The sequence below is a fragment of the Nannobrachium achirus genome, assembly GCF_963921795.1.
Source record: "Nannobrachium achirus genome assembly, chromosome: 2".
Lineage (NCBI taxonomy): Eukaryota > Metazoa > Chordata > Actinopteri > Myctophiformes > Myctophidae > Nannobrachium > Nannobrachium achirus.
The window spans coordinates 56,536,525-56,564,315 of NC_137811.1; the positions used below are offsets into that span (position 1 = coordinate 56,536,525).

Consider the following 27,791-nt stretch of genomic DNA (forward strand, 5'->3'; position numbering starts at 1 on the left):
ACCACTTTGATTGACAACGAGCCAAAATGATTGCATCTGAGTGAGCGCTATTGGTGGTTTGTTATTTTTGTACAGTATGTTGTTCTTGTTGTAAGGCACCACTTGGGTTGTTATGGTTTGAATAGACAGACAGACAGACGGTATGTAACCCATCAGTTTGCCCCATTAGCTTGTCCATGCATTAGGCTACATCACAAAAATCACACTCGAAATGGAGATTGTCATTCAACAATGGTTAGAATAAGATTCAGTCTCATCGAGCTGTTTGGTCCACCGAAGAGCAGAGCATTGCTGCAAGATTAAGGCAAGTGCTGTCATATAACATGGAACTCATGGTCTCACTTCCCTTTTGTAATCGTACTGTAACATTCATTTTATTCAAAACGTGGCTAATGCCGCTTCAGCATCAATGATTGTCATATTATGTGGCTCCGCGCCAAGCCTCGGAGTGAACCACTGCCACAGAATGGGTGTGTGTGGGGACTGGTGTGGCCTGGTGTGGCCCTGGTCACTAATGTATTCTTCATCATCCAGATCCTGAGGATGTAGTCTCTTTGTTTGGTGATGCCGTGCCTCACTGTGTGCATCTGCCGCCGCTGTGTGTTCTACGCGTGACTGTGCACAGAGATGCTGGAGAGGTCGTTTCTGATGATTTCGTTAACTGTGGGAACGAAAACAAAGGGAAAGGACAAATTCAGATCACATTGCACAAGTAAATAAACAAACGATTATATATATATATATATATATATATATATATATATGTTACAGTATGTTCAAGAAACCAGTAAAAGTTGTCAAGGAGCACTCGTTTTGACGTTCACCACACACTAATCACCACCAGATGGCGACGTCAGCCACTGGATAAGAGAGTTACGTCACGCTTTGAACTCGCCGCAGACCGGAAGTGTTTACTCTTTATTTACTAGCCTAGCCTAGCCTAGCCTAGCCTAGCCTAGCCTAGCCTAGCCTAGCCTAGCCTAGCCATTAGCTCCATTGTAGTCACTTGGACAGGGCGTTTAACGTGCGCTTGCCCAGGCCTTACGGCCTGGGCATAAATATAACGATTGCATTCACCACGGCTTCGTAACTCGCGCGGCGGCCCTGGCCCGCTCTTCGCGGCCACTCGCGCCTGCGGCGCTCGGGGGCGAAGAGCAGGACCAAGGTCCGCTGGCCTTCGCGCCGCTTGGGGCTTCGTGGACCCAGGGGGGCCTCGTAACTCGTTTGGGCTTCGTGGATACAGGGGGGCTTCGGTAGCCGCTCGCAGTGTCGTGGACAATAGAGCGGCGCACCGCCTGGAGTACGTTGTATTGGCGACCGCTTGCTCCGCCCCGTGCCGCACCACGAGTGCTCCGCGTCTCGAATGTGCTGTTTCTCTAATATACTATGACATATATATATATATATATTATTATTATTATTATTATTATTATTATTTTTTTAAGATCCTTAATATCAGAAATTGCATGTTTCACATTTCTCATGCATCACACTAATGAAATCCTTGACCTAAATTAGCTCTAATTATTTGGTGGGGAGGAACATTCAAGTCTTTGGAACTAACAGCAATAAAGAGTTTTTGACAGTGCACCGAAATTTTTCTGCACTTACACACATAGGCACGAATGCGGACATGTACGTGCACACACACACACACACACGCACACACACACACACACGCGCGCACACACATACACGGCACACACACATCTCTTTTTAAGTCATCTTCTTGTCTTTCCTGTTGTAGTTCCTGTGCCCGCGCCTTTCCCACACTCAGCCAGACAGAGAGCAGTTCCCTGCCTTTATCTGCTCTGTGTTCTTTGGCACCAGGGAGGGAAGTGACTGTGAAGATGGCAGGGACCCTGGGCCCTGTGGTTCACTGCAAACAAGAGGCTGCTCGGCACAGGGCACCCTGCGATAAAGCACACTGACGTAAGGACACAGCCAGTGCCGAGAGACAGAAGAGCCACTCAGTCTAGAAAAGAATCACTGTCCAAAACAAGGGGCTCCAGCAAGGAAGTCTGCCCACCCTATAAGACCACCGACTAGACAAGTGTCCAAGACAGTCTGGCTCTACAGAATCTTATCAGTTCCTGGCCACTGTTTTGGCCCGAGGCCTACGCAGTAGTACCAATGAACACACACACGAAAATCTAATCCATAATTCAGAGAGTCAGATAAAAAGGCATAACACCGGTAAGACATCTGTTCAGACAGTAAAAGGGCTTCTATCATAAAGCGACATGTAGTTTCCATGCTGCACATGGAGTACAATTTGGTATTGATGCAGTGAGTGATAAAAAAAAACAAAAGGGCCACACGCATACAATAGCAACACGCACGCACGCACGCACGCACTCACACACACACACACACACACACACACACACACACACACACACACACACACACACACACACACACACACAGGTTGGTTGGGGCTCACCACCCTAAACAGGAGGAACTCCCATTGGAAAAAGTCAGCCTGAGCCAACACTGCTGGCTGTTTTTACTCAATTCCGCTCTGGGCTAAACAGGCATTTACACGCTGAGGTTATTTTTAGTGATGCCGTTGCAGTGCAGGCCTACATAATGCAGTGCATGTAACAATTACTGTAAAGAAATCTAACGTTAATCTCACTGACTCCTCATCTCTAGAACAGCTCCAGGTGATGCAGGGGAAGGGGAAACCCAAAAGCTTGCTACTTGCACCGATACGCCACAGAAGCAGTTTTCTTTTCCTCCTGAATGAAGAGCGGTTGCTTCCTCTCTTGTCGGTATAAAAATAGTGACATCTCTTACGCCCACTCAATAACCGCAGTGTTGTTGTGCCATGCTCGATCAACTAATGTTTTCCATTGTCATGGCCTCTGATTTTCCATTCTGAGCAGGCAAGTAATAAAGAGAAAAAGGGAAATGAGAAAGAGAGAATGCAAAGGTAGAAAACGGCCCCTCCGTGGCTTCGTGCATATACACCCTGTTGACGTGAGAACCACAGAGACAGGATGTGGCTAAATGTAACACCACAACACAACACCAGACTGTTATTTATAGGCATGTAAGGGGGGTTATTGACGGCACAATTTAGCACCACTCTCTTCAAAGCCTGCTTTGACATAATGTTGATTGAGTGATCAGGTAGGTAAATACTGTAACACCTTAATTATACAGTATATGACAAAATAAATTCATATGAAAATGATTCAAAAAACAAAACAATTTGAAAAAAATAAAAATAATAAAACTCCGCAAATGTGTGTACGTCTGCACGGACACATATTGGTGCAGCAATTTCTTGCTTTTACATAGCTGACATACGGTAGATTCTTTTTTTTTTTGTAAAAAAAAAAGAAATCCACTTAAAGGGATATAGTTCAATCAGCCTTCTTTATTTTTGTCCTATTCCTGATCCAATCTAATATTTAATTATTTTAAGTAGGAGGCCAAGGCAAAACCATATAATTTTTTTACTATAAATGTTATTATTATTTTTTTATTTAAAAAGTGTTTAGGCTTTTTCTGGATACTGATGAAGTTGTCAACAAAGTGTTCAGGGTGATGAAAACACATGTTGTGAGCTTGTAGATATTTTTTGTAGGCTATTTTAGGAGAGCGATTTGAGTGTAGATTGCAAATTCACAAAAATAGCATAGTTGTCGTTTACAGATTGGAGCAAGTACGCACATATACACACACACGCGCACGCGCCGCGCACACACACACACACACACACACACACACACACACACACACACACACACACACACACACACACACACACACACACACATATATAAAATAATATAGGGTTTAAGTGGTTCAAAGGTCAGGCGTCACAGCGGGTCTTTCAGGTACGTTTTTGTCTCTCAGGCGAACAAACTTCCCCTGGCTGACAAGCCATCACTTTCTCTGCGTCTACTGATGTTTACTTAAATGACAAGGTAACCACAAAAATACAGCAAAAACGAAAGCTGGGCAACATATTTTCCAAAGCAGGTTTTCAACATAAATTCAACCACATCCTGGATCAGGGGAATGTGACAATGTATCCAATGTAAGCTACCGTAGGCTTTGTAAAATAGCTATACAATCATCTCTTGTGCTTAAGGTTGATTTTCCGATTTTCCGAGTATTTGATGGAATGGAAAATATTAACCACTAAAGCCGTATATACTATAGGCCTACTATAAATAGTGAAAATAGCTAATCTACAAGCTCACGTTGTGACATGCTGTGAGCCTGCAGATCAGCTATTTTTTCTATTTTAGATACGAAATAAACCGTTTTATGATGTTTGCCTAAAATAATTTCAAGATTAAAAAAGAAAAAAATTATTTAGCAATGTATATTACAAGCTCGCAGCACAACTTGAAGTGACACGCCATGAGCTTGTATAGGCCTATCTGATATTTTTGAGAACCACTGTTCTAAATTAACTGTTCTAAAATAAGAGATGTTTGCTGTTGACAAAAGTCAACAAGATGCTGAAAGACCCGCTCCACATGACTAAAGCGGTCTGAACCGTACTGAACTGACAACCGCTGCCATCCTCAAAGGCCTGTGCTCTCACTAGCGGGGCTAATGATACCATGGACAGTATTTTCCCATAGCTAATGTGTGACCGTAATATTGCATAACATAAATGTATGTCAATGGATAATTATTTTTCAATAAAACAACTCCAAACAGGCCTCTCAAAGGGATGTGGATTGGAAACTAGCTTTTTTTTAATGACCCTCATTAATGGAAAGCGGTAACTGGGAGGAGGCCATCTAACGAATAAACAAAAACAGAGGAAAGTTTAACTGAATATATTCCACTACCGAGAAGCCATGCCCTGCAAACCCTGGCCTTATGTGACATCCTCTATTAGCCAAGGTGCCAGCGTGATCACCCAGCCACAGCCGGGACCTGTCAGGGCTTATACACTGGGCTGGGCTGCAGGGAATTCTATTTCAGGCAGGTGTGAGAGTGACACAACAGCCTAAGTGTGCTTTAGTACTATGCCAACCATGCTAAACAGCTCAATGGACACTCTAGCTCTTTTGTCGAGGCGGTCTCTCAGTATTCCTTGGAAGGGCAGACTGCTCATAAGGAAAGCCCAGTCTCTGTTGGGTGTGGCTTCCATTGGCAGAAAGAACGTTAAGCTCTCCAAGGTAATCTGTCTGCATAAACAGTGATGAAAAACGACTTGCTCAGCCCTCCAGCAAGGAGGGCTAACGCCTGATTTACACTTGGTGGCACAGCGGTATTGCTCACGGAAAATAGCTGATCTACATGCTCACGATGGGTTGCAGTGCATGGTGTTGCATGTACACTGACTATTTTTTTTTGCAAAAACACAACGCACAACCAATTATAAATCAGGCGTAAGAGGAGCTTCTCGCATGTGTTGCTGCTTGAGAGGTGCATGCATGCTGCTCCTGAGCAGCAATATAAACTTTCACATGAACCACATCATCGACAACCCATAAAAAGGAATTACAACCCATCGCTTACAAAGCAGCCTGAAGTAGCAACTGCAACAGCAGCACATTTCTAGCCATCGTGCAGTAATACGTTTGACTCATTTGCCGTGAAGACGATGAAACGGTTAAAGCTATTGCCTGATCCTGACAAAGACGAACAGCAGACTGCAGAAGAGTCCATCAGAGTTATACCGTGCTGCAATTTACCTCCCTTGTTATTCAGTTATCCAAGCGGGGGTGAGGGGGGTTATTATGACTTCATTTGGCAACTCTGGGCATGCACGTTCAGCCTGAACCTGACCTGCGCTGGGGATTTAGTTAGCCTAGTTAGCGGGGAGCGTCGGCGAAGGGATTCGGTAACAGCGAGGCTGCCTCAGCCAACAGAGGATGGATGCCCTGCGGTCTGGGGAGGGAGACGCGGAGCCCTATGGGCCTTAAGTAGCCGCTTGGAGGTTCCTGCCGCCGTAACCCGATCTACCCCGTCCAATCAGGGCTGACTGGCAATGACCTGGCAGAGGCTGACTTCACCTTTCCCTTCGACTTCCCCCGCTCACGTTTGACTATCCAAACACCACCCCTGAACTCCAGGTTGTAACTGAGGCTTCCTGTCTGGGCCTTCTGTTTCTCGCTAGATGCCGGTCGATGCCGAGGGAGAGGACATTATCTTCCTGAGCCACTGTCACTTTCACTGCGCGAATAAGCTGGAGTGGCGTGAGGGTCAGGGACCTCAGGCGATGTGGCCCAGGGTGATGTTTCCTATGCTTACACGTTCCAGCTCCTCTAGTGCCACATCAGGATTGTGAGAAAGAGGTGGCAATTTCCTTCCATTGTAGTGCTCTAACTCTCAATAGCATATGAGGAAGTCAATATGAGTCATAGGTCCTCATTCATATAAACACAGATAAACACTGAGCATAGAAACAGTGCAGGGACTTGTACAGGGTTGGATTTGCTGATCCATCCATCCACTGCTTTTGATATCCCCCCTCCTCTGGCAGGCACGTGCACACATAGACATCAAAGGGCCTTTTATCCATCTGTAAAAAGTGCCCTCTCCAGACCATGAATACAGTTTTAATATGGTGAAAGAAATGCAAATGCCCCCTTTCCATGACATACCTGAAGGCAGCATTCAAGAGAATTGCCTTGTCCAAACTCTCCTGAACTTGAATGCAGCATCTTATGTTGAAAGAATTGCCCTCTCTTTGTAGAACTCCATGCCTTTATACGCATTGACTTTGACATATTATGCTTAGTTCAGTGTGGTGTCAATATTTTCACCAAAGGGTCCTTTTAGAAATTACAGCCCCTGCCTCTCTAACATTCTCTGCACGTCCCTGTCGTCTGGCCATTCATATTTATCACTGGTGGGGATAGACTCAATTAAATACAGTACATGCTTTTAATAATAATTCGGTTTAAAAATTAAGTTTAAAAATTACAGTATGGTGTCCTCAATTATCCCTGTTTTTTGGGAATTTTTTGTTTAAAAACAAATTGCTTTAAAATATATAAAAATGTTTAATATGGAAAATACTGTAGCAGATCTATAACCTAAAACAGTGCTGCCAGAGGGATTGAGTAGGCCTACAGGTAGCAGTAGTAGAATAATGAGTTGTTATATGAAAAAACTGCTCCTAATTTTGGCAAATATTCAATATTCCTATATCTATATCTATCTATCTATCTATCTATCTATCTATCTATATATATATATATATATATATACATATATATATATATATATATATATATATATATATATATATATATATATATATATACAAGCTCACATCGCATTGTGACACCTTTTGAGCTTGTAGATCGTCTACTTTTGCTATTAAATGGTAAAGAAAATGCCCCCTCCACCCCCCTGTTTTAATTTTTATATTTTTTACAATTGGAACCCTGGAATTCCACACATAAGAGATGGCCACAAACAGCCACACAGACATAAATACAGACATAAATATGGTTCCACACATGCACATACTGTACTGTAAACACGCAAATTCACTTTGAATGCTAAACCTCGCTTGAACCCGACACGCATGTGAAAATGATCCAGTGCTGAAGCCAAGCGTAAAGTTTGAAGCTGGTGGAGAGAGACAATTGAATTTCCTGCTACATATTACTTTTGTTTCCCCACTATATCAAATCTTCTCTTGGTCTCAGCAGAAACACTTAATGGACAATTTGCTGCCTCCCACGCAAGCCTGGGGACGACTGCAGGGAGAGGCTCGAAACAAACGTCACTCATCTTCTGCTAATGATCAACTCTGTCTTTTGGAATAGAGACGGTTCAAGGGGTCAGAACACACACGTTTGAGAGAGAGAGAGAGAGAGAGAGAGAGAGAGAGAGAGAGAGAGAGAGGGAACACACGCACAAGAGCGAGAGTGAGAAAGAGCAAGAGAGATCTGTGAGAGACAATAAGACAGACCGATACTGAGTATTTGGGGACAGGTAGATACAGACAGAGACATAGTGGCATGTATGCAATCATTATTCCCAGAGATAAACACACATGGAAAGAGACAAAGTGTTCCACTAATGCATCATCATGATAAAGTGCTTCATAAATTCATCTTAGCCTTGCAGGTAGACAGCGTCTAATCCATCCCAGGGTTCCCTTTGGACCTAATGATGTGATGATATGTACAGACAGCATATTTCATCTCCCCCTCTGGCTGATGTGTGAAGCCCAGGGCTTCCCCATGTGGAAGCACTCAGCCTCCCTCCACCAATGATGGTGGGGAATGCTGAGAAACAATGACAGAGATAGGGGCCGAAGACTATTGGGCTTTTGTTTTTTAAATATGGAGCCAGGTTTGCGGAGCGGGCCAGCAGCGCTTGGAGGTTTTTAACAAGTCTCCTGCAGAAGCTGTGGCGCAGCATTAACATGCGCTTTAGGGATGCGACCTATCAGCTCCCTGCTGCACTGCCAAAGTGAACAATGACGATACAAAACGCTATCGAGTCAAAGGCGCACCACAGACATATGCGTGAAACATCTTCTCCTTATCGTCTGAGAATGGCCACTGGGGGCGCCGTACTAATGCCTTCTCAATGCAAGGTTGTTTGGTGTTTTGTCGTTGCCGTGTCTCTTCAAGAGCGTACAGGCTGCAGTTGAGCTAGAGACACGGCAACGACAAAAAACCAAACAACCTTCCATTGACAATGCATTAGTACGGCGCCCCCAGTGGCCATTCTCAGACGATAAGATGAAGATGCGTCACGCACATGTGTGAGTCCGGCCTTAGAGATAAAAGACAACAGGAAAGGAGAGACAGTGGGAGGAATAGGAGAAGTTATTTTATTTTATTTAACCACTTGAGGCAGAAACCTAGCCTGGTAAACCATCCCAGAATTCACATTATAATATGTGTCTTCTGCAGACCTTTTTTCCCTTTCAAAATATGCACACCAGGTTGAAAGTGGTTAAAATAAGCTATCATGCAGCTGTCGTCATATCAGTCAAACCGATAAAGGAGGTGAAAACGAAAATGGAAGGTGGAGCAGGAGATGCTCTAGTGATCCCTCTTGAACACTGGTGTTCCCTCATCGCTGCAGCCATTTTGTCTGTTGGAAGCACGCACTCGGAAGCGGCCTTGACAATGACAATGACATATTTCCAGCATGCCCCTATGGAGCAGTGAAGGCTTTGGGATAATATGGAGCTCTGCTCCAATATCCACCTGTGCCTTCCTAGCGTGAGCCTCTGATGTGACTCCCCGTTTTTTTCAGAGGTCTTGCTTTATTGCTCTCCATAGCCTGATGAATCCTACGGTTTGCCAGGCTAAACGAGCTGGCCCCAGAGACGTCAATTGTCTACTCAGCTCAGACTAAAAAAAAACACTTAGCCAAAGTCAAAGCAGTCAAGGCCTAAAGCCTGGTAGGGTCTCTTGTCTGTTATAGAGGGGGTGAAAGAAAAAAAAAGAAGTCTATCCTCTAAATTAGACAGCAAATCTAAAGGCAACAGCTTTTCCCGAAAACCCCGCCGCTGAATTGCTTATTTTGGCCCCGTCGGTGCAGTATAGTAGCCTTTTCTGTTTGATGTCGTGTGGCGTGTAGCCTTGCTCTCCCTATCTCTCCTCTTTCTCTTTGTGACACAGCCACCGGCCTCCTCCCTCTCCGCCACCTCCTCTCACTTCCTCCCAGGCCCAGGGGGATGCCGGGTGTGTTCGCTCCAGGCTGCTCTCCAGGGAGGATGAGGGGGAGGTGTTTACATGGCCAGGGTCGCTCTCTGGTGGCCTCAGCACTGATTTCACAGAAATGAAGTCACTATTCACTGTTAACCACTTTAACCATGGTGTCCCTATTTTGGGCATGTCATAAATAGTCAGAAACGTACAAAAATAAAAGTCACATAAATCATTGTAGATCGGCTATTCGTTCTATTTTTTAAACACTGTGTGGTTAACTCTCTCAGACTGAGAATTTGCTAGAAAAGGGTTGTGTGGTTGCAGCTGTCATTATCATGTGCAAAAGGTTTTGTCATGGATGTCACCTGACTTTTATTCGCGAAAAATGTTCGTCGAATACCTTTTTTCACCGACGAAAACTAAATAGAAACTAAATAAAAACTAAGCCATGATGACTAAAACTAGGACTAGTAAATATATTGACAATTTTGTCAACAAATAAAAACTAGACAAAGAGATCCAGTAGAACTAAAAGACAAGCCATTTTATGTTTGGTTGCACTCAATCTGCCATTACGACGCCATCAAGGCCCGCCAAAAATGTTTTGTCGACAAAATGTAGTCGACTAAAATATTATGATATTTAGTCGCCTAAACAAGACTAAAACTAAAATATTTCAGATGACTAAAATATGACTAAAACTAAAACTAAATCAAAAATTTGCTGCCAAAATGAACACTGTTCCTCACCAGTCCATCGAATGAAATTCGAACACTCCAGATTTGGCTGTGCAGTAAAATAGTCCAGGCTGATTGTTGTATTGTATTTCCTAATCTGAGAATCGGTGGGTTCCACCGCAGAGAACTGAGTGATCACAGCGCATGGCAAAAAACAAACACGTTGAGGTTGGACATTTTTCACACACAGATGGTATATAGATGATTCGAGTTGGTGCGAAATCAAGACTCCTATTTCACACAACTAATGAAGCGTAGCCAAGTCAAAGCAAACAGCAGTGCCTCAAAAATACCTCAAACTGACTGCAATGCACACAAGTCCAACTGATTGAGATATGAAAGGAGACAGATTAAAACTGTGCGTATGCCTCATTACCAGCGGGTTCATGGTAAAATAACGCTGCCATCTGATAAACTGGCTTTGATTGATTTGGAATTAGAAACGTATGCACCGACCGAAATCCGCGCCGGCGGGTAGAGACTTTTGCCGGTTTTTGAATATGGCAGACTGAAAAAAAGAAAAAAGAAAAAGATGAACATATTGAAACAATCATACTTCAGCAGATTATGGCTGTCTGAGTGAGAATTTGGCTGTGCACCTGCATATAATGGGATTTATGACATCAGCATTTGTATTCTGCCTCTTTAAATCACCTGTTGCCTGTCAGTCGTAATGTGGGATTTCAGAATCCCAGTTTTTATATACATATATAGAAACTGTGTTGCCTGTGTCCAAAAAGGCTTACCTCAGTGCAAGTTTTATTGGTTCCTATCCATCACACACCGAGGACACCGTGAGGTACCTTGCTGTTATAAGTGTGTGCGCACGTCTGTCTGTCTGTCTGTCTGTCTGTGTGTGTGTGTATGTGTGTGTGTGTGTGTGTGTGTGTGTGTGTGTGTGTGTGTGTGTGTGTGTGTGTGTGTGTGTGTGTGTGTGTGTGTGTGTGTGTGTGTGTGTGTGTGCGTGCGTGCGTGCACGTGCATATGTGTGCGTGCACGTGTCATGGCCTCTGTTCAGACTGTCTGCATTTCATGCTACGTGCACGGCTGCCTGTACCCTCTGCCATCTTTCTCAACTTGAAGCATGACAAAGTAGTGGAACTGCTCCGGACTTCGCAATATTTCGGCAGTAACTGAAACACACAGATTTCACCATGTGCCAATGAGGTTAATCTCTCACAGGCTCTCTCACCGGCTTTGACAGTATGCTCTGGTGAAGGTCTGACAGCCAAACGCCTACAGTACAATAAACTATACTATTCCGATTGATCCGTGTGGAGAAATATCCTCTTTTCATGGACTGTTTTTTCACCTTTAGCACCTTGATGAAACACAGCCGTGAGAGTGGTACTGTATATTCTATGCAGCATCACTGGCGTTGGACGGTCTGGCATACTGTGTCTTAAATCACAGCATACGCGTTGAAGGTAGCTACATTTTCACAGCCCCACGCTGCGCGGAATCAGACAGATCTGAGAGCGGCTGGTGCTTCGCACCGAAGCTGAGTTGCGATCTGATTAACGCTTATTCTGCCGACCCCAGAGCTGCTCGGCGGCTTTAAATTATCACCACCTGCATGGCTAGACGGACTCAAAGGAGGAGGTCTCCTGAGGTCACATCATGGACTTATAGGAACTGTAGAAGCGAGGCCAGTTTGGCAAATCTCCCACTCTCTCCTCTACACATCAGTCTCTGTCTGATTTATGCATGCAAACTAACGTTCATCCATCTGGATATTCTGATGTGCCTGGCTGGTGCATCCAGAATATCAGACTGTCTTCAAATCTATAGGGAGGACAGGATTATGCTTCTACAGACAGATAGAAAGATCACCTGTAAATCATAGCATCGTAGCTGGCAGTTGGCTCCTGGTCGTGACCAAGGCATTTCATCACTTTTCAAGATTGAATACGTACTGGGGCTTCGCCACTTAAATACCTCAGCAGAAACACAATCCCAGTGTTTTTTAATCTAAAAGGTAGTAAATCTCACTCGTCAAATTAAAACATAATAATGACGACTCCAATAATGTGGCGTGTTGAGCAAATTTGGCATGGGTGATTTACTCGATGAATTGTAAGACGCCCAGAAATGTCTGAAAGCTGAATGTTGGGGACTGTGTAGTGTCATTACAGCTTTTAATGATAACAGTTTTATGGCTTGCTGTCCAGCAGTATGACAAAGGCTTACTGAGAGGCTAAGGGTGAAAGGATTTCCCTATTTGCTAGCTACAGTATGTACGTTTTGAGAGTTGAACGTTTTCAAGTGTACAATCTGGAGAGTGAGTACTCATTGAGATTTATAGCTACCCTGGTTCATATGTCAGCGACGGGACACTTACAGTTCAGTGGTTACGATCATTCACTCCCTAAAAATCAACCCAGTTACCCACCGCTCGGTGGGTCTCCACACAGCAGGCTATCACTGGGAAAAGGAGAAAAACAAAATACAATCTTTAACGTTGTTCTTTCTTTGACTTTTTAGTGTTGGGGCTCTAACAGCTTGTACAGCTCAGAGAGAGGCACGTATTCTACAGTAGTGTCTGTGTGTAATAGAACAGGGGCACCAGGAGACACTGCCAGGGGGAAAAAAAATCAATGAGTGCGTGCTACTTTATTCTGCCTCACATTTTCCTCTCGTTCTCTTAAGTCTGTCTGTCTGTCTGTTTGACCGTTTGCCGTCCCTGCCTTTACTTATTTTGTGTGGCTGACCTGCTTCTCATGCTTGTTGAATATTTCTGGATCTAGGAGAATTTCCTGACCCTAAAACAGATTCCTGATTTATTCTATTGTATTTCTATCAAATCTATGAAAGATTTACTTGACTAATCTGTCTAATCGTCCTAAATCTTTATCACTGGCTCGAGTTAGGCCCATACCAGTTGCCCAGCCCGTGCAACAACATGAAGAACAAATCAATCCCAGATTCCCAGAATATTTAATACACGTGATTAGCGGATAAATGAGAGAGAGATTGATTAAAAATGGCATGACTACTGTATCACTCTGAATCCGGAGAAGTGTTTATTTTTTCCCGCCAGACATTCTTTATTTAACATCTGTGTGGAGCGTGTAGCACTGAAACAGAGAGGACAATGTGGATTTGGTTTATGGTTTTGTGACAGACGTTACTGGGACTCTCGCTGTTCGGAAATCTATCTTATATCTCTATTTCACTATCCAACCTCTTTCTTGCCGCCTCTATCAGTCTCTCTCTCTCCCTCTCATCCCCACTTTCCATCTCTCTCCTCCTTGGAGCGAGCAGCGCACAGAGGAGACGCCGCTCTCTGCCAAGAGCAGCAAACCCCACGGCTTCCCCTGCAGCCCTCCTGACTGGAGCAGACTTCACTGTTGACATCCGTCGCTACAGGATACTATTTCACTGAACTAACACATTTCAGATGGGGAGCTGTTATTAAACGGTCTGGGCTGGAGACCTGCTCCTGTTTACAGATGCCACAGGTATTTACATCCCCTAAACACCAACCTGAAGCACTGCAGCTACCGCGAGGACAGAGCGCAAATGTCTGACTAACTGTGCATGCCACATGCGTAAGTGGGATATATGATAGGGTGTTTCAGTGTGCACATTAAGTGTGTGTGTGTGCTTGTGTGTGCGTGTGTGTGTGTGTGTGTGTGTGTGTGTGTGTGTGTGTGTGTGTGTGTGTGTGTGTGTGTGTGTGTGTGTGTGTGCGCGCGCGCGTGTGCGTGTGTGTGTGTGTGTGTGTTGTGTGCACGTGCGCAAGATCACGCTTGCTTGGTGTGTGGTTACAGCGGTACATGTGTGCAGACAAGTATGTGTATGCCTTGTGCGTTCCGCTGATGCCAGCAGGAAATAAAGTCACGAAAGATTTATGATTCACAAATCACAAGCCAATAAGTCAAGAGCTTGGATGGGAAAAAAAGCTGAAATCATAGCTTACATATGATAGCTTTGCCAGAGCACAGATAACCTCAAGGCCATGTTGGCGGGGGTGCGACTCAATCAAACCAAGTCGAGTCGTCAACAATGGCCAGCCGACCGCATTTGCCGCGCTCATAGCAGGATGGAGCTATTGGCTCAGAGAGCGCTCGGAGAGAGGTGGTACGGCAGCAACCTCCGCCATCACAGATATGCAGGACGACCCGTGCCAAGCCACAGGCCCACACCGGGGCTTGACCCGCTGTGATCCGCGTGGCTCGGTAGCTTTCCAGCGCGTGTTCTCCAAGCTTTCGGAATGTGAGCCACAGAAACCGAGCCTCTAAACGTCTGTGTCAGTAGAATTTGCACAAGCACACGTCATACTATATGATGGACCAGGAAGACAGATTATATAAGCATATGGAACGACTCAAGCACACTCGGCACGCGCGCATGCGCGTATGCGTGCACGCACGCGCACACGCACGCACGCACATACACACACACACACACACACACACACACACACACACACACACACACACACACACACACACACACACACACACACACACACACACACACACACACACGCAGATTGGATACAGTATAATCTCGATAAAAGACTTGTACCAGCATTGTACCTACCTACTATACTAGCGCACAGCTTGAAATCATCAGAAAAAGAAAATCTGACACAGTAGCAAATCTGCGTAATGCATTTATGACATTTGAGCATTCTTTCAAAACACAAAAACCCACTCTTAATGAAATCTTAGTCTCTCATCTAAATGTGAGTGGATGATGAGAGTGCAGACACAAAAGAAACCCAATTTGTTTAGATAATATAAGCTGCAGTTACGCAGCAGACGCATTCTTTTTCAGTGACTGTGGATATTATGACGGAGTGGCTGAAAGCAGACCAGATCCCCTGATTCAGCTGCCAGGCCTTGGGGTACACATGCACACTCGCACACAGACGCACAGACGCACACACACACACACACACACACACACACACACACACACACACACACACACACACACACACACACACACACACACATACTGTACACACACATGCGTGCAAACCAGCATGCTGTGGCAATGAATGGATTCAATTCTTACAGATTCATCTTGTTGGACTTATCAAAACCAATAATATTTCCCGCGTGGTTTTGTGAGGGAAGAAAAAAAAAATCAAAGCCCTAACACTGTGACCCCATTGCCATTGTCATATGTATCCACTTACATCCAATTATTTGCTAAACTGCAAGCAATCTTGGACAATACAGACTATAATTGAATAGGTTTCATAATATGTGTTGAAAAAGGCTGATCGCAAACAGCGATCTATGGGCTCTCAAGTCTGGCCAAGAGGACAGAGATAAAAGCCATGTGACAGGAAACAGAGGGGAGTAAGGTAATCCAGAGAACTGCAGCTCGACTGCCACGGTGTTCCTCTACCAGAGACACTGTGGCCTTCACTTGGCTTCCATTACTTCCATAGGAACTCGCACGTATTTCTAAAATATCGTTCATTTGACTTGGTATTCCACTGAACGATATAAAGTATGAACAAACAACGTTGCTTGATACAGAATATCAGTGCTGTAAGGCGACACCATAGCCAAATTGTTCGGGCGCATGCCATGTGGGCGCAGAATAAAGTGTATTCACTGCTTTGACTAGTGGCCGGCCGGACCATTTGCTTTCCCTTACTCTCTGTCTGCATGTCTTGTCTCTCTGTTCACTATCTCTATGAATAAAGCATAACAATGCCATAAGAACAATAATACCAGCGTTGTCTATTTTATTGATATCATATTACCTAATGTCTTGATATTATGGAACATTGTACTAATAACTGCAACACTCTTGTGACTGATTTCGTAATAAAACCGACAAATAAGTAATCTCAGTATCACTGCTCCATAGATGTAGTAGCGCTGAAGTTAATAAATTCTACTGATCTATTCACACAAGTGCTGTGTGGTATTTTCAGGGCAATAAGCACTCAGAGACACAGCTCCTTAAATTACAGCTTAGCGGCGAGGGTTTTTGATCCCAAAGGGAAGAATGTTCAGTTCAATATACTGGTGTTTCTTTTGGGGATCCCCATCCTGCAGTTATCCAACCGTAGCCTGTCAATGACTCTCCAAGGCCAGCTCGATGGCCACATATTAATTTTTCCAATGACTATAAAACTTCCCCACAAGTCTTTATACGCCACCATTTCAAGGACTGCCAGGAAAACAGGATTCCTAATATGAAAAAGCGGCAATAATAACAACAGTTAAAAAGGAATAAAAAAAAAAAAAATCCACATCCTCCTTTTTAGTCATAAATAATAGAAAAGCCACCACCCTTCCTTTCATACCTGTCGATATCAATGAGGCTTTGAGGAGACTGGGTTCTTGAAACTGCACTTAAACAAAAAGACATCCCCACTCCACGTCTACTGTTAGCGGGAGGCTCCGCTCCCACCAGCCCAGAGGGTCAAGGGTGAGTGTTGTGAAAGCCCGGGCTCCATCAGAGGTTCTACAGGACCTCCATATCTCACACTCAAGTCAAACGGACACATAAGCACGTGCATAATAAAGACGTGCACACACACACATACAGAAGCAGCTCTACTTTAGTGAGTCCCATTAGACACTTCAACCGCGGCTTTAATGAACACCCCCCTTCCCTCACCCCTCCCTATATGCCCCCACCCGATAGCAAGCCTCGCGGCACACTCCAATGTTAGCGACTCAGCATGTTTTCAGAGTGGTGCGGACGCGCTCTCAATCATCATTAGGGGTTTTGCGGAGTCCTGGGGTCTGGGCATCTTGCCAGGATGTGTAAAAGTTTCCATGAGAAAAGCCTGGAGTTGCCTGCGAGGGGGAACGGTAGCGGACGGAGACCCTCAGAAATGCTGCAGCAGAATGCCGTCTTGTTGTGGAAAAGGAAGGAACTTTGAAAGATGGAGACAGAGCGAGCAGCACTGGAGGCGGGGAAAGGATGGAGGCCTGATGAAAAAGGCCTGCATGCCTCAAGTCTGTTTTGAGTTTTGTCACAAGAAAACAAGTTGTGTATCATTTCTGAACGTAGAAAGACGTGAGGTTGGGGACACACAAAAAAAAGCCTCAAAGAAAGCTGACCCCCCCCCCCCCCCACCCCACGGCAATCAGAATACATATGTCAGACGTCAGAAATCAGCAGACCTTGGTTTGGGGGGCGCTCGTGTTTTTCTTATTTTTGGGGTGAATAAGGACCCCTCTGTTTTCGGAGAGCCAGCTGGTAGAAATCTGTCCGGCTGATTAGCCTTCGTTCCCTCTCTGTGCGTAGAATTCAGCTGGCCTTCATGATATCACCCATCACACCAGGGCTTAACGAGAGAGGACACACAGCAGCATGCAGCCCCACAGGAACAAACGCCTAGCCCAGCCACACACCACACGCGCGCACACGCACACGCACACACACACACACACGCACACGCACACGCACACACACACACACACACACACACACACACACACACACACACACACACACAGAAAGACCTTCATAAACACCCAGCATAGTGGCTCTAGTGGAGGGTTTGTGGAGAGCGTGTGCCAGAGTCTTGAATGTGAACAAGGCCAAGATCAACAGCGCGTGTACATATGTGTGCATATGCGCCTCTGGATCCACAAGCATGAACACATGCATGTCCATATGTGTGACATACAAGAGTGGGGTACAGTATATGATGTCATCGCAAACTGAAACTCCTTAGGATGTGTGACCGAGTGTGACGTCATTCTTTTTATGAGTTAATTAGCAATCCTAACAAGGCATGCCTAAACGCCTAACTCTATTGTTTTTTTTATTGAGTTATTTTATTTATTTATGTCATTTGCTTGGCATTGTGCTCAAAGCCATATGTACAGTAAATCACGATGGTTTAAAGTGAATGGAGGAGTACTGAAGATTGAAAGGTCTTCTTTTTAATGAGAGCTTCCTTGCTCATGACAATAGGCCAAGCACAATGCAATACTCTGTCTTCTAGGAGTTGAGGGTTTTATCCACATAAACATCAGCGGTGAACAAAATACCTTTTTATTTAACATCAATGACATTTAGTACAGTGCTAAAGTAAATTATATTAGTATCTGTACTTACTTGAGTAGTCATATTTTAGGATACATATTGACTTTCACTCCACTACTACTATATTTCAAAGACAAATATTTTACTTTTGACAGTGGAAATTGCAGATATACAACGTCACAATGCATCACGATGTTATGTGACGCGTTGTGAGCTTGTAGATCTGCTATTTTCACTATTATCTATATTTTCTTTTTTATTTATGGAGCATTGACATATTTTTTTAATGAATTTGTACCTTTGCACTTAAATAGTCTTTTATTTCTTCAGTCTTGAGCACAAACCTATTTTGAATACTCAAGTGTTTTTTAAAGCAAGTACTCAAGCACAGATTAAGTACTGGAGTTGAGTACTTCGTCCACCGCTGATGAACATACATCTTGCCTTCCCTTCCCCGAACTCCACTGATCCGTGCCCTTGGTTCCATGTTTGTTTCCTGCATTCTCCTGCTGTGAGACGGACGCGGGAGCGAGCCAGCAGCTGTCTGCGTGAGGACGCTCGGTGTACCACAGAGCCTGATTACATCTCGCTGCAGACCCCACTGTGGCCTGCTGATCATTCATCAATCTGAGTGCTAATTTAGCTCCTGGATGATTCCCAGATTGCCTGAGGGCAGACCTTAAAGACATGGGCTCATGTCTGTCTCGCACTGTAGTTATCCTTGGTTTACTATCACAGCAGAGGAACCGGTGCAGGAGTTTAGTGGATTATGACTTGCGCGTGCGTGTGTGTGGGTGTGTGTGTGTGTGTGTGTGTGTGTGTGTGTGTGTGTGTGTGTGTGGGGGGGGGGGGGGGGTTAAGGGCTTATGCCTCCGACTCCCCCGTACTGACGGAGGTCCTCGTGGTACAGTAGCTCACCGTTGATAGTTTGAGTGATTTCTCGGGGGCTGCGTTAACGCTATATGGCTGCCGTGTGCGAGTCCGGGCCAGTGAGAGACATTTCCTCTGGCTGCTGAGAGCCGGAGTCCTCGGGGTTGGAGCGTGGGAGGCACTCCACTCTGGGGGAAGCTCAAGTGTGCTCCTGCAGACTCAAATCACCGGCCGCGGGTTCCAGGGGAGGATCACTGTGCTACCCGGGCCGGCGTTAAATCACTGCTTGCCGGGGTGAGGTCATCCCCTCCCCCGCCTCCCCTCTCTAATGGACCGCTCGGCTCGCTAACGCACGGCGGTAATGCATGTGGATGGGGAGCTGGACGCCCAGCGAGCCGCCTTCCGATCTTATTTATTTTAGCTTAGGGCTCATTTGAGGGGTTCGGTATGGGGCCCGGCCTGCGAGGAGCAGATGCCTATAGAGTATGCTGTTACCACCGCACACTTACCAGGAGTCCAGCAGGTCCACCACAGATGCTCACACGGACAATAAATGGAGTCAGAATGGCAGCGTATTGAGGTTTTACCCAGGGCTGCCTCGGTGTCCCTGGTCAATCGATACACATTCCTAGGCGTCCCTAATGCAACTTTAATCACCGACTGAATACATCTGGCCACTGTGCTAGAGCGCATTGGATGTGGCTAAAGTGACATTGAATAGTACGGTGGGGAAGTCAAACAAGGTTACTTGGTTCCACCAAAGCACCACAGTGCAGATTTGGAATATTTGATACTGTACCTTATTACGATGTAAAAGGACCCTTTAACAACCCTATTACAAAACACAAAATAAAGCTTGAATTTCATGGCTCATCTGATTAAAACCGAACCCGAGGCTCTTTTGCCTGCCATAACTATTGAAAACTTTTGAGAAAGAATCACATACATGCATGACAATGCTGTTGCTAATCACATTTCCAGAAGATATAACACCACCCTTCTCTTGTTTCACTGCCCCCCAGCCCAAAGATTAAAAAAACTAAAAACAACAATGCTGAGTGCTGCTCCAACAGACAAAAGAATTATGCTAGCTCTCAACTCTTACGTGTGAACGGACAAAACCCTGCAAAAAAGCCATATTGGAGTGTTGTTGCGGATCATTTTATATAGCTGATAACAGACAGACAGCCCTCCCTCTCGCTCTATTGTCTGTTTATGAGGTGAGGACTAATGGGAATCATTGGGACTGACAGATACGCTGACAACTGCATTTCAACTCAATTACAGATCCACAGCCCAACTCCCCTGGTCCCCTCATGCCTATCACCCATGCAGTCCCAGAGCTGTTGAGCCAAGCTAAGTGTGCGCACGCATGCATGCACGCACTCACCACACACAAACACCTACACTTGCACACAATACAATACAATACAATATTGCTGTTTGTTGAGCAAACAAAAGGTGCACAGGAAGACGTGACGTTCCCGAGTTGAACGGGGACTCCGAGTTGAACAGTCTCTCTCCCTGTTTGGATGCAAGGGGTGGAGGGGGGGACTTTATCACATCTGGCAGTACGCCAACGATGCGTTCCGCACATACAGATCATAACAGCGAGTGGAGCCTCCCGGTGTACGACTGCGAATAGTCAGGGCGCTAATTGCGGTGCGAGGGGTACACTGCAGTTGATAAAGAGCGGGTGCATCGACCTTGCACTCCCTCGGGTGTGACCGGTGACCCCCCACCACCCCCCAACCCAGTCTCCCCTGATGACGACAGCTGCACGGCGGAGGTTCTCCGTGGGGAGAACACAGGAAAACACAGCCTCTACCTTCTGCCTCCCAACATCCCTCCCAGAGCGATGGGGGGGGAAAAAAAGAGTGGCTCGGCTCAGGAAACCCCTACCCATTGTTTTGCTTCCTTCATTAGTCCTTGTGTCAACAGTTTGGTTTGGTACGCGTGTGCCACTGTTTTTGTTCTGCTGCACCCCGACTGACCTCAGTGCTGTGATGTTTTGACAGATTGTTTCAAAATCCCCCATCAAGGCAATTTACCGCTTTAAAATTAAGCCGCCGCTCGGACAACATAAGCCGGGCCGAGCAAAAGCAAATAAATCTCGCCGGGGTCTAAAATTAAACAAATCTGACGTAAATCTGCAGCCAGAATTTCATCAGGAAACGGCGAGAGGTGCAGCAGGGTGCGGTTATGTATGGGAGTTTGCAGATAAGCCAAAAGGTGTTAAATAAATGCAGTGTCCTGCGTAAATGGAATGTTTTGGCACAGAACAGACAGCTCATAAAGCGCCATTTTCATAAAGAAAAACAACATGATTCTGATCAAGCCATTAGCTAGTGGAACATTCCACACCATGGCCAGCGTGAACAGGTCAGATACTCCTTATCTCTAGAGACTCACCATCATCAAGGTACATCTGGTCCAGTTCCTGAGGCTCCTGTTTGACGGTTATGCCCGGAGCAGGGGGGCTGTCGTCCTCGGGGAGCAGGCTGGGGGGGCTCCCTCTGGTTTGGGATGAGTTGGTCGCTGCCTGAGCCTGACTAGGGCTGTAAGCCGGGACAAAGGGACTCTCTGCTGCCCCGCCTGGAGTGGAAGGGTTGGACACAGGGGAGGAAGACGAGCTGCTGTTGGCATAGATGGGGTGGTAGCCGTGGGGTCCCGGGCTGTTGAGGTGGAGAGGGCTCCCCTGGGAGTGGATCATCCCCAGCGAGGAGCTGTGGTCTGGGGAGGACGGGTGGGCCAGGTTTGGGCGCCCAGGGGTCTCCTGGATGGTGGACACCATGGAGCCAGGTGGCGCTGTGTGTGTGGGGCTGCTGGACAGGCACTTGCTGTAAGCCACGGGGGACAGGTCGTGCAGCGTGGGGCTGGAGCTGGGGGAGGAGGCGGGCATGGTGCCATGGCGAGGTGGGCAGGAAGGGTAGCCCCCAACTAGGCAGGTGTCAGCGTCCCCCACAGGCATGATGGGAGTGAGCCTGGGCTGACTGAAGTAGGGCTTGGAATGCACAGGGGTCCCCAGAGAGTCATACTCATCATTGGGTTCTGTCTTTATTATCGGCACTGGGGGAATAAAAAAAAAGGAAAACAGAGAGGAAAAAGAGAGAGAAAAGGGGAGATCAGAAACGTGCAGGAGATCCACGTGGCTCAATAAGTACGTGAGAGAGCATGAGTAAAGGAGACGATTGTGGCTAGGATACCCTCCTTAATCCAAACAAACAGCCACCAGTGAATATGGGCTCAATGTCAATTTGGCTGAGGCCTCCCAATACAAGTAACCCCCATACCCCACCCCCCCTTACCACACCATGAAAAAAATGCTAAAGAATAGGGGAAAAGAAAAACGGATGAGTCATCAGTGCAGAAAGCCACAGCTGGCTCTAATAATGAAAAAAAACTATTTTCTTTGGACTTTCCTCCAGCTCTGATATCCTATAAAAGACTGCTTTAAAGCAGTGGGCTGCTGCTCCGGGAGCAAAGGACCCCGTAGGTCTCCTCCACGCTCTAAAAGTAATTGTTGCTCTCAGGACCAAGAGAAAGAGAGAGGGAGAGAGGAGGGTGGCGGCGGGTGGAAGAGCGAGAAAAAGAGATGATTTGATTTTGATTAGGCAGCCCGAGCTCCTTAAGAGGCTGCAGTGCTACGCCTGCGGTTACAGAAGCTCCGAGCCTCAGCTAATGCAGGAGAGTGCAGTGACCCCACTTGATCACTGAGCCTCCTGTCTTCCAGGTCCCTGTGCATTTAGAAGTTTGTCTGCGCCACTTCCTGAACAGTTGGAACTGACCAGTGCTGGTTTGACTTTTTTTTTTTTGTAATAGTCAAGTCTCAAATTGTTCAAGACAAGTCTGTGTCAAGTCACAAGTCCTGATTTTTGTGACTGAAGTACATCTCAAGCCCAAGTCTGAGGGTGAGTTCGACACTCAAACAAAGGCAGAGCTGTGTGCAAAGCAGTTGGCGAAACTAGGCCTGTGATTAGTTATACATTTAAAGTTGCTTTCAAGACTTCAGTCAGTCAAGTCACAACTGATCCTCAACCCACCAGGGTTCAGTTAGGTTCTTTTAAAGGAGCGCTTGTTTTCGGTGGACATGACGGAGGTGCGCCGTCTCAGGCGACCACGTGAGACACCGCCGAGTGAGCGGTAGCGAGCGAGTCGCCGTGTCGAGCGCTGCGACGGTCGCATACGCCGACTCAGCGCCGTTACCGACTTATGTGCCGTTATGGACAGAATAGTAAATCTTCGCCCCCCCCGACTTTTGGCACGTCCGAGCGGTCCAAGTGTATACAGCGGAGCGCTCTCTACCTCCGGTTCAGCCAATCAGAAGCTTCCATGGCCTGAAGCCTGGTGGGTATTAGATACACGCGTCACAACTATGTCATGTCTCACAACACAGGTGTCCAAGTCAATACTCAAGTCATGATTTCCCCAAAGTATGTTTCCCCAAAAGTAGACCATCTTTAGGCCTCGACAAAAGAAGGCCAATCACAGCAAACTACACAGACCAGCTGCTGCTGCCTGCTACACCAATAACAGTTCACTTCCTGCTGCTTTAGCACATCAGCACATCATAGGTGCTTCACTTACAACCTGCACACCTAGAACTTTTTCAAAACTAAGAATAATATTCAATGATTTTCTGCATATATAATCATACATCACTCAATCCATACTATTTGCCAGTAGTGATATGAGACTGGAGGGATGGAGAGGGGGAGAAACCCTGCCCTCGCTATAAGAGAACCATGCCGTTTAAAAAGCACACTGGTGAGTTATTGTATGAGTACACATACTCTGTCTGTGCCAGGACGCTGCTAATAGGGCAGTATTAAGATACCCAGATGGATAGCAAAGGCTTCTGAGTCACAATACGCATACTGTTTCTATTTCTGCACATTGTTAAAACGTGTTAATGGGTGTGGTGAGTGTTTCATGCCAATCATAAGTGTTTTTGGCTAAATTCACTTCAGCTGACATTTACTCACAGGCCTGCAGATGTCAATGTGAATGAGACGCTTGTTTAATTCTTTGTGTTTGTGCTAAAACACAATAGGACTTTTGAAAGATAAAAGTTTGCGTTCCAAGCCCAAAAGTTTATGATGTGTATAAACTTTTAGTGTGGGAGATGAAAAAAGAAAAGAGAAAGACATCATTTTCTCAGCGGTTTGTTATTTTTGCGGGTAGGAGACAATGACTATCACACCTCCTGTCCTCCTGGGCTCAAGCTGAGGTGCTGTGATTACCCAGCAGGGAGCATATTTACGTCAGCCCTGTCTGCTTCCAGAGACCTGGGACCAGGTCTGGTGTCACGGGGAGCGTTGCAAAGTGAGTCCCAGGATCCGTGGGGCCTAACGCCCACCAGCTTGGGAAATAACAAGAACAAGTCACACACCACCACTTCCCCAGTGTTTCTTTTGTCCATATCTCTGAATGGTGAAAAGATAGCACAGTGCCACAGAATGCAGCGTGGTTGCGGGTTAAGTAGGCGCTGCAATGGTGAACCACTTCTCTGGATTTCAGATGTCTTCAACATTGTACAGTACTGTAGCTGAAGAATAAAATAAAATCTCTTCCTCAAAGTAGATTTATTCTACTATAATATCCTTTTCATTCTAAACAAATAATATTAATTTGAAACCAGGAACCAATATATCCTCTTCATTCTAAATGAATAATAGTCATTTGACAACAGGAACCGTATTATGGTTCCTGTTTTCAATAAGCGCCTATAAGTACCTAAGGATCTATTTCCTCTCATCCACAAGAGCATCAGGTTTTGCCTTTCTTCTTGTAGATGTTTTGTTTCCCACCCTGTTCAAATCCAGGTGGTTACATAAAGGATGACTTAATAGCAGCTGTAATAGTATAAGTGCAGCTTTATGCGTTCATTAGCAGCGTTTTTAGTATGCGGCCGGGTAGCGCAGTCGGTAAAGCGCTCGCCTTTGAATTGCAAGATTCTGGGCTTGAGGTGTGTTACTTCACCTCAGTAATGCATCACCCAGGGGGAAGCACGTTTGTAAAGGGGATAGACCCCATCAAGCCACATGATCTACTACTGAGCCGTGTGAAGTGCAAGTGCAAATCCTATTGTCATTTGCTTGTCTGTGTGTCTGCCAATATGTCAGCCAGAGGGTGCTGGAAAAGCCAAAACAAACTTGGGCTGAAACACAGCCATGCAGTTCAACTATACACACCTCTGTGTTGGCTTGTATTCTACCAGTGACACTGCAGGTTTAGCTTTATGCATTTATCATCTATCAGGATTAGGAATGGCAAATTGGAAATCTTGGCCTTTGTCTCTGTGACTGTACAGTAGTAAAACCCTCAGTGTTCATTTGAGGACAAATGGAACCTTACGTGTCCTTTTGGTTACATTTGTACACTGGCTGAGTTAAATTAACAGAGGCTTTTACTGTGTAATCAGCCCCGGAAAATTGAATCACTTGCGTGTGATTGCCGCTTCTTTCCCCTCACTCATTCTCCCGAACTCAAAGCCTCTGTTCTGCTAGATAGATGAGGAGAGGTCCTCCCTCCAGCACAATCCATCTGCGTGTCTCCCCTAGACGTTGTGAGTGAGAAGGGAAAGCAGATTCACCCTGTGAGTCCCATCTCCAGCTGGCTTCTATTTCCTCCCAACCTGTGGGTTATGGCCCACAGACAGTTGAAGCCCCACACATGTTTTTTCTCTCTGTCTCTGGCAGTTTCCCCCCTGTCTGCCTGTATTAAACTGATCAGGTCTGATCTGGGTATTTATTGAGCACTGGTTTCCTCCGAGGGGAATGGCAGTTGGGTCAGTGTGTGTGTGTGTGTGTGTGTGTGTGTGTGTGTGTGTGTGTGTGCGTGCGTGCGTGCGTGCGTGCGTGCGTGCGTGCGTGCGTGCGTGCGTGCGTGCGTGCGTGCGTGGCAGGGTTGGTGTGGGTTGTTTGTGTGGGTATGAGGCTCAATGGCTGTGTCCCCGCGTATGTGTGTGTGGTTGGCCCTTCGTTGTACAGTATATATCTGCGTTGGTGTGTTTGGACGGGCAGGGAGAGCACAGCGGAGTCAGTCTACAGTACATAGAGTTGTGGATTTGAGTGTGGTCTTCAGCAAAGGAGGATTGCGGCAAATTATCGGTTGTGATTTTGATTTATGACCAACTGTTCCCTGAATCGGGGAGGGACTTGATGGCTTCCGTAGCACGAAATTAACCACTTTAAACGTGCGTCCCTATTTTGAGGTCCACAATGTTCTAGAATAATCAAACAAATAGCAGAAATATCAGATGAGCTTGTAGATCTACTAATATTCTATTAAAGTGTACAATAGGCTTACGTGGTTATGGTATTGAAGCAGTGGAGAAGGAGAGCACCGATGCGGTGCCGCCCCGGCAGTGTGGAGCTATGCTGACATTTAAAATGGGGCAGGTGGTAGTTCATTAACTCACAGGTGCCTAGCGCACCGTGTCCAACTGTGCAGGCAATCTGTCTGACGGCTGGTCGCCCCGCGCACGCCGGGCCTCAAAGTGGGTGCGTCTGACGCTGTCCAAAAACACAGACACGACTGAAACAAGCATAGTCCAGTGCGGCTTTGGGAGACATGACTGTGCAAATGTTTGGAGAGGGGAAGAAAAAAACAAGCAAGCAATGTGTGGTTCATTAACTTTTCCTGCATGTGTCACAGTTGGTCCTAAAGAACATGTTTCTCTTCTTTTTTTTCCACCCCTGCCACTTCTCAGACCACAAAAACCAATGGTGAATCGGCACCCGTTTGCGTTAAGAATAGAACTTGATATTGCAGAGGAATCTCCGGACAGCCTGTGAAAACAAAGGGATTCCGAGAAGTTCCTCACCCGAGCTTTGGTCAGTGCCAGCACGCTTGGCCTTTTTCTCACTTAATGTGGTTTGTGAAGAAAGAAAAAACACAGTTTTCTTTATTTGAAGGGAAGAAAAGGGATCGACACGTCACGTCTTCACTCAGCGCAAGAATAATTGGAAGGGAGCTTGGAAAAGTCAGGCTCACATAGGAGCCAGACAAAGACACTTGTAGCACTGATGTACTGTACATCTCAATATCTGAACCAGCTACTTAGGAACTACATCACACCAAACCACAACTGCTGCTGTCTGCATAACGTCAGAGACATAACGAAACACTCTCAGAACGACTTCAATCTGACACGGGATCATAAACACAGGATGGTTGCCGATGGAAAAGGTTAAAGTTGAGTCAACTAACGCACAGACATCTTTTCATAAAGGATTGTTGTTTGTCAAAAAGGCTTAAGCTTGCGCTAATGACCAACTTATGAGGGCATGTTTGCATCCTGTTTCTGACGGAATTCACAATGCATTGTTCTGCCTGTGTTTCAACTGGCCTGCCAGTGCCACAGAACAAAGGAGACATGTACAATATTGTACATGGTGTACGCGTGACAGTAAAGCTTATCTCCATCTGTCAACTTGGTTAGACTCAAATCAGAAACCATGTTTCCAGTACAGACATCTGATAATAATAATAGGCTACAACTCCAGTCTGGGGCGTGGCCAAGAGCAAGATAAAAATCAGACACTGTTTATACGGCTAAAACAATGCCATCTTCTCAGAGAATTGCTTA

The 27,791-nt window shown here is 45.8% G+C and overlaps 1 protein-coding gene across 1 annotated transcript in view; it reads right to left on the minus strand.

Moving 5' to 3' along the window:
* Window positions 1–605: 605 nt before the first annotated feature.
* Window positions 606–27,791, minus strand: part of LOC308301851 (nuclear factor of activated T-cells, cytoplasmic 1-like) — a gene marked incomplete at both ends in the record, with an annotated part of 82,307 nt that continues 55,121 nt past the window's right edge. The window contains 2 exons of the mRNA XM_080745988.1: window positions 606–661; window positions 21,611–22,267. Of these exons, the coding sequence (XP_080602114.1) occupies window positions 606–661; window positions 21,611–22,267 (713 nt within the window). The remainder of the gene's footprint in view (window positions 662–21,610; window positions 22,268–27,791) is intronic.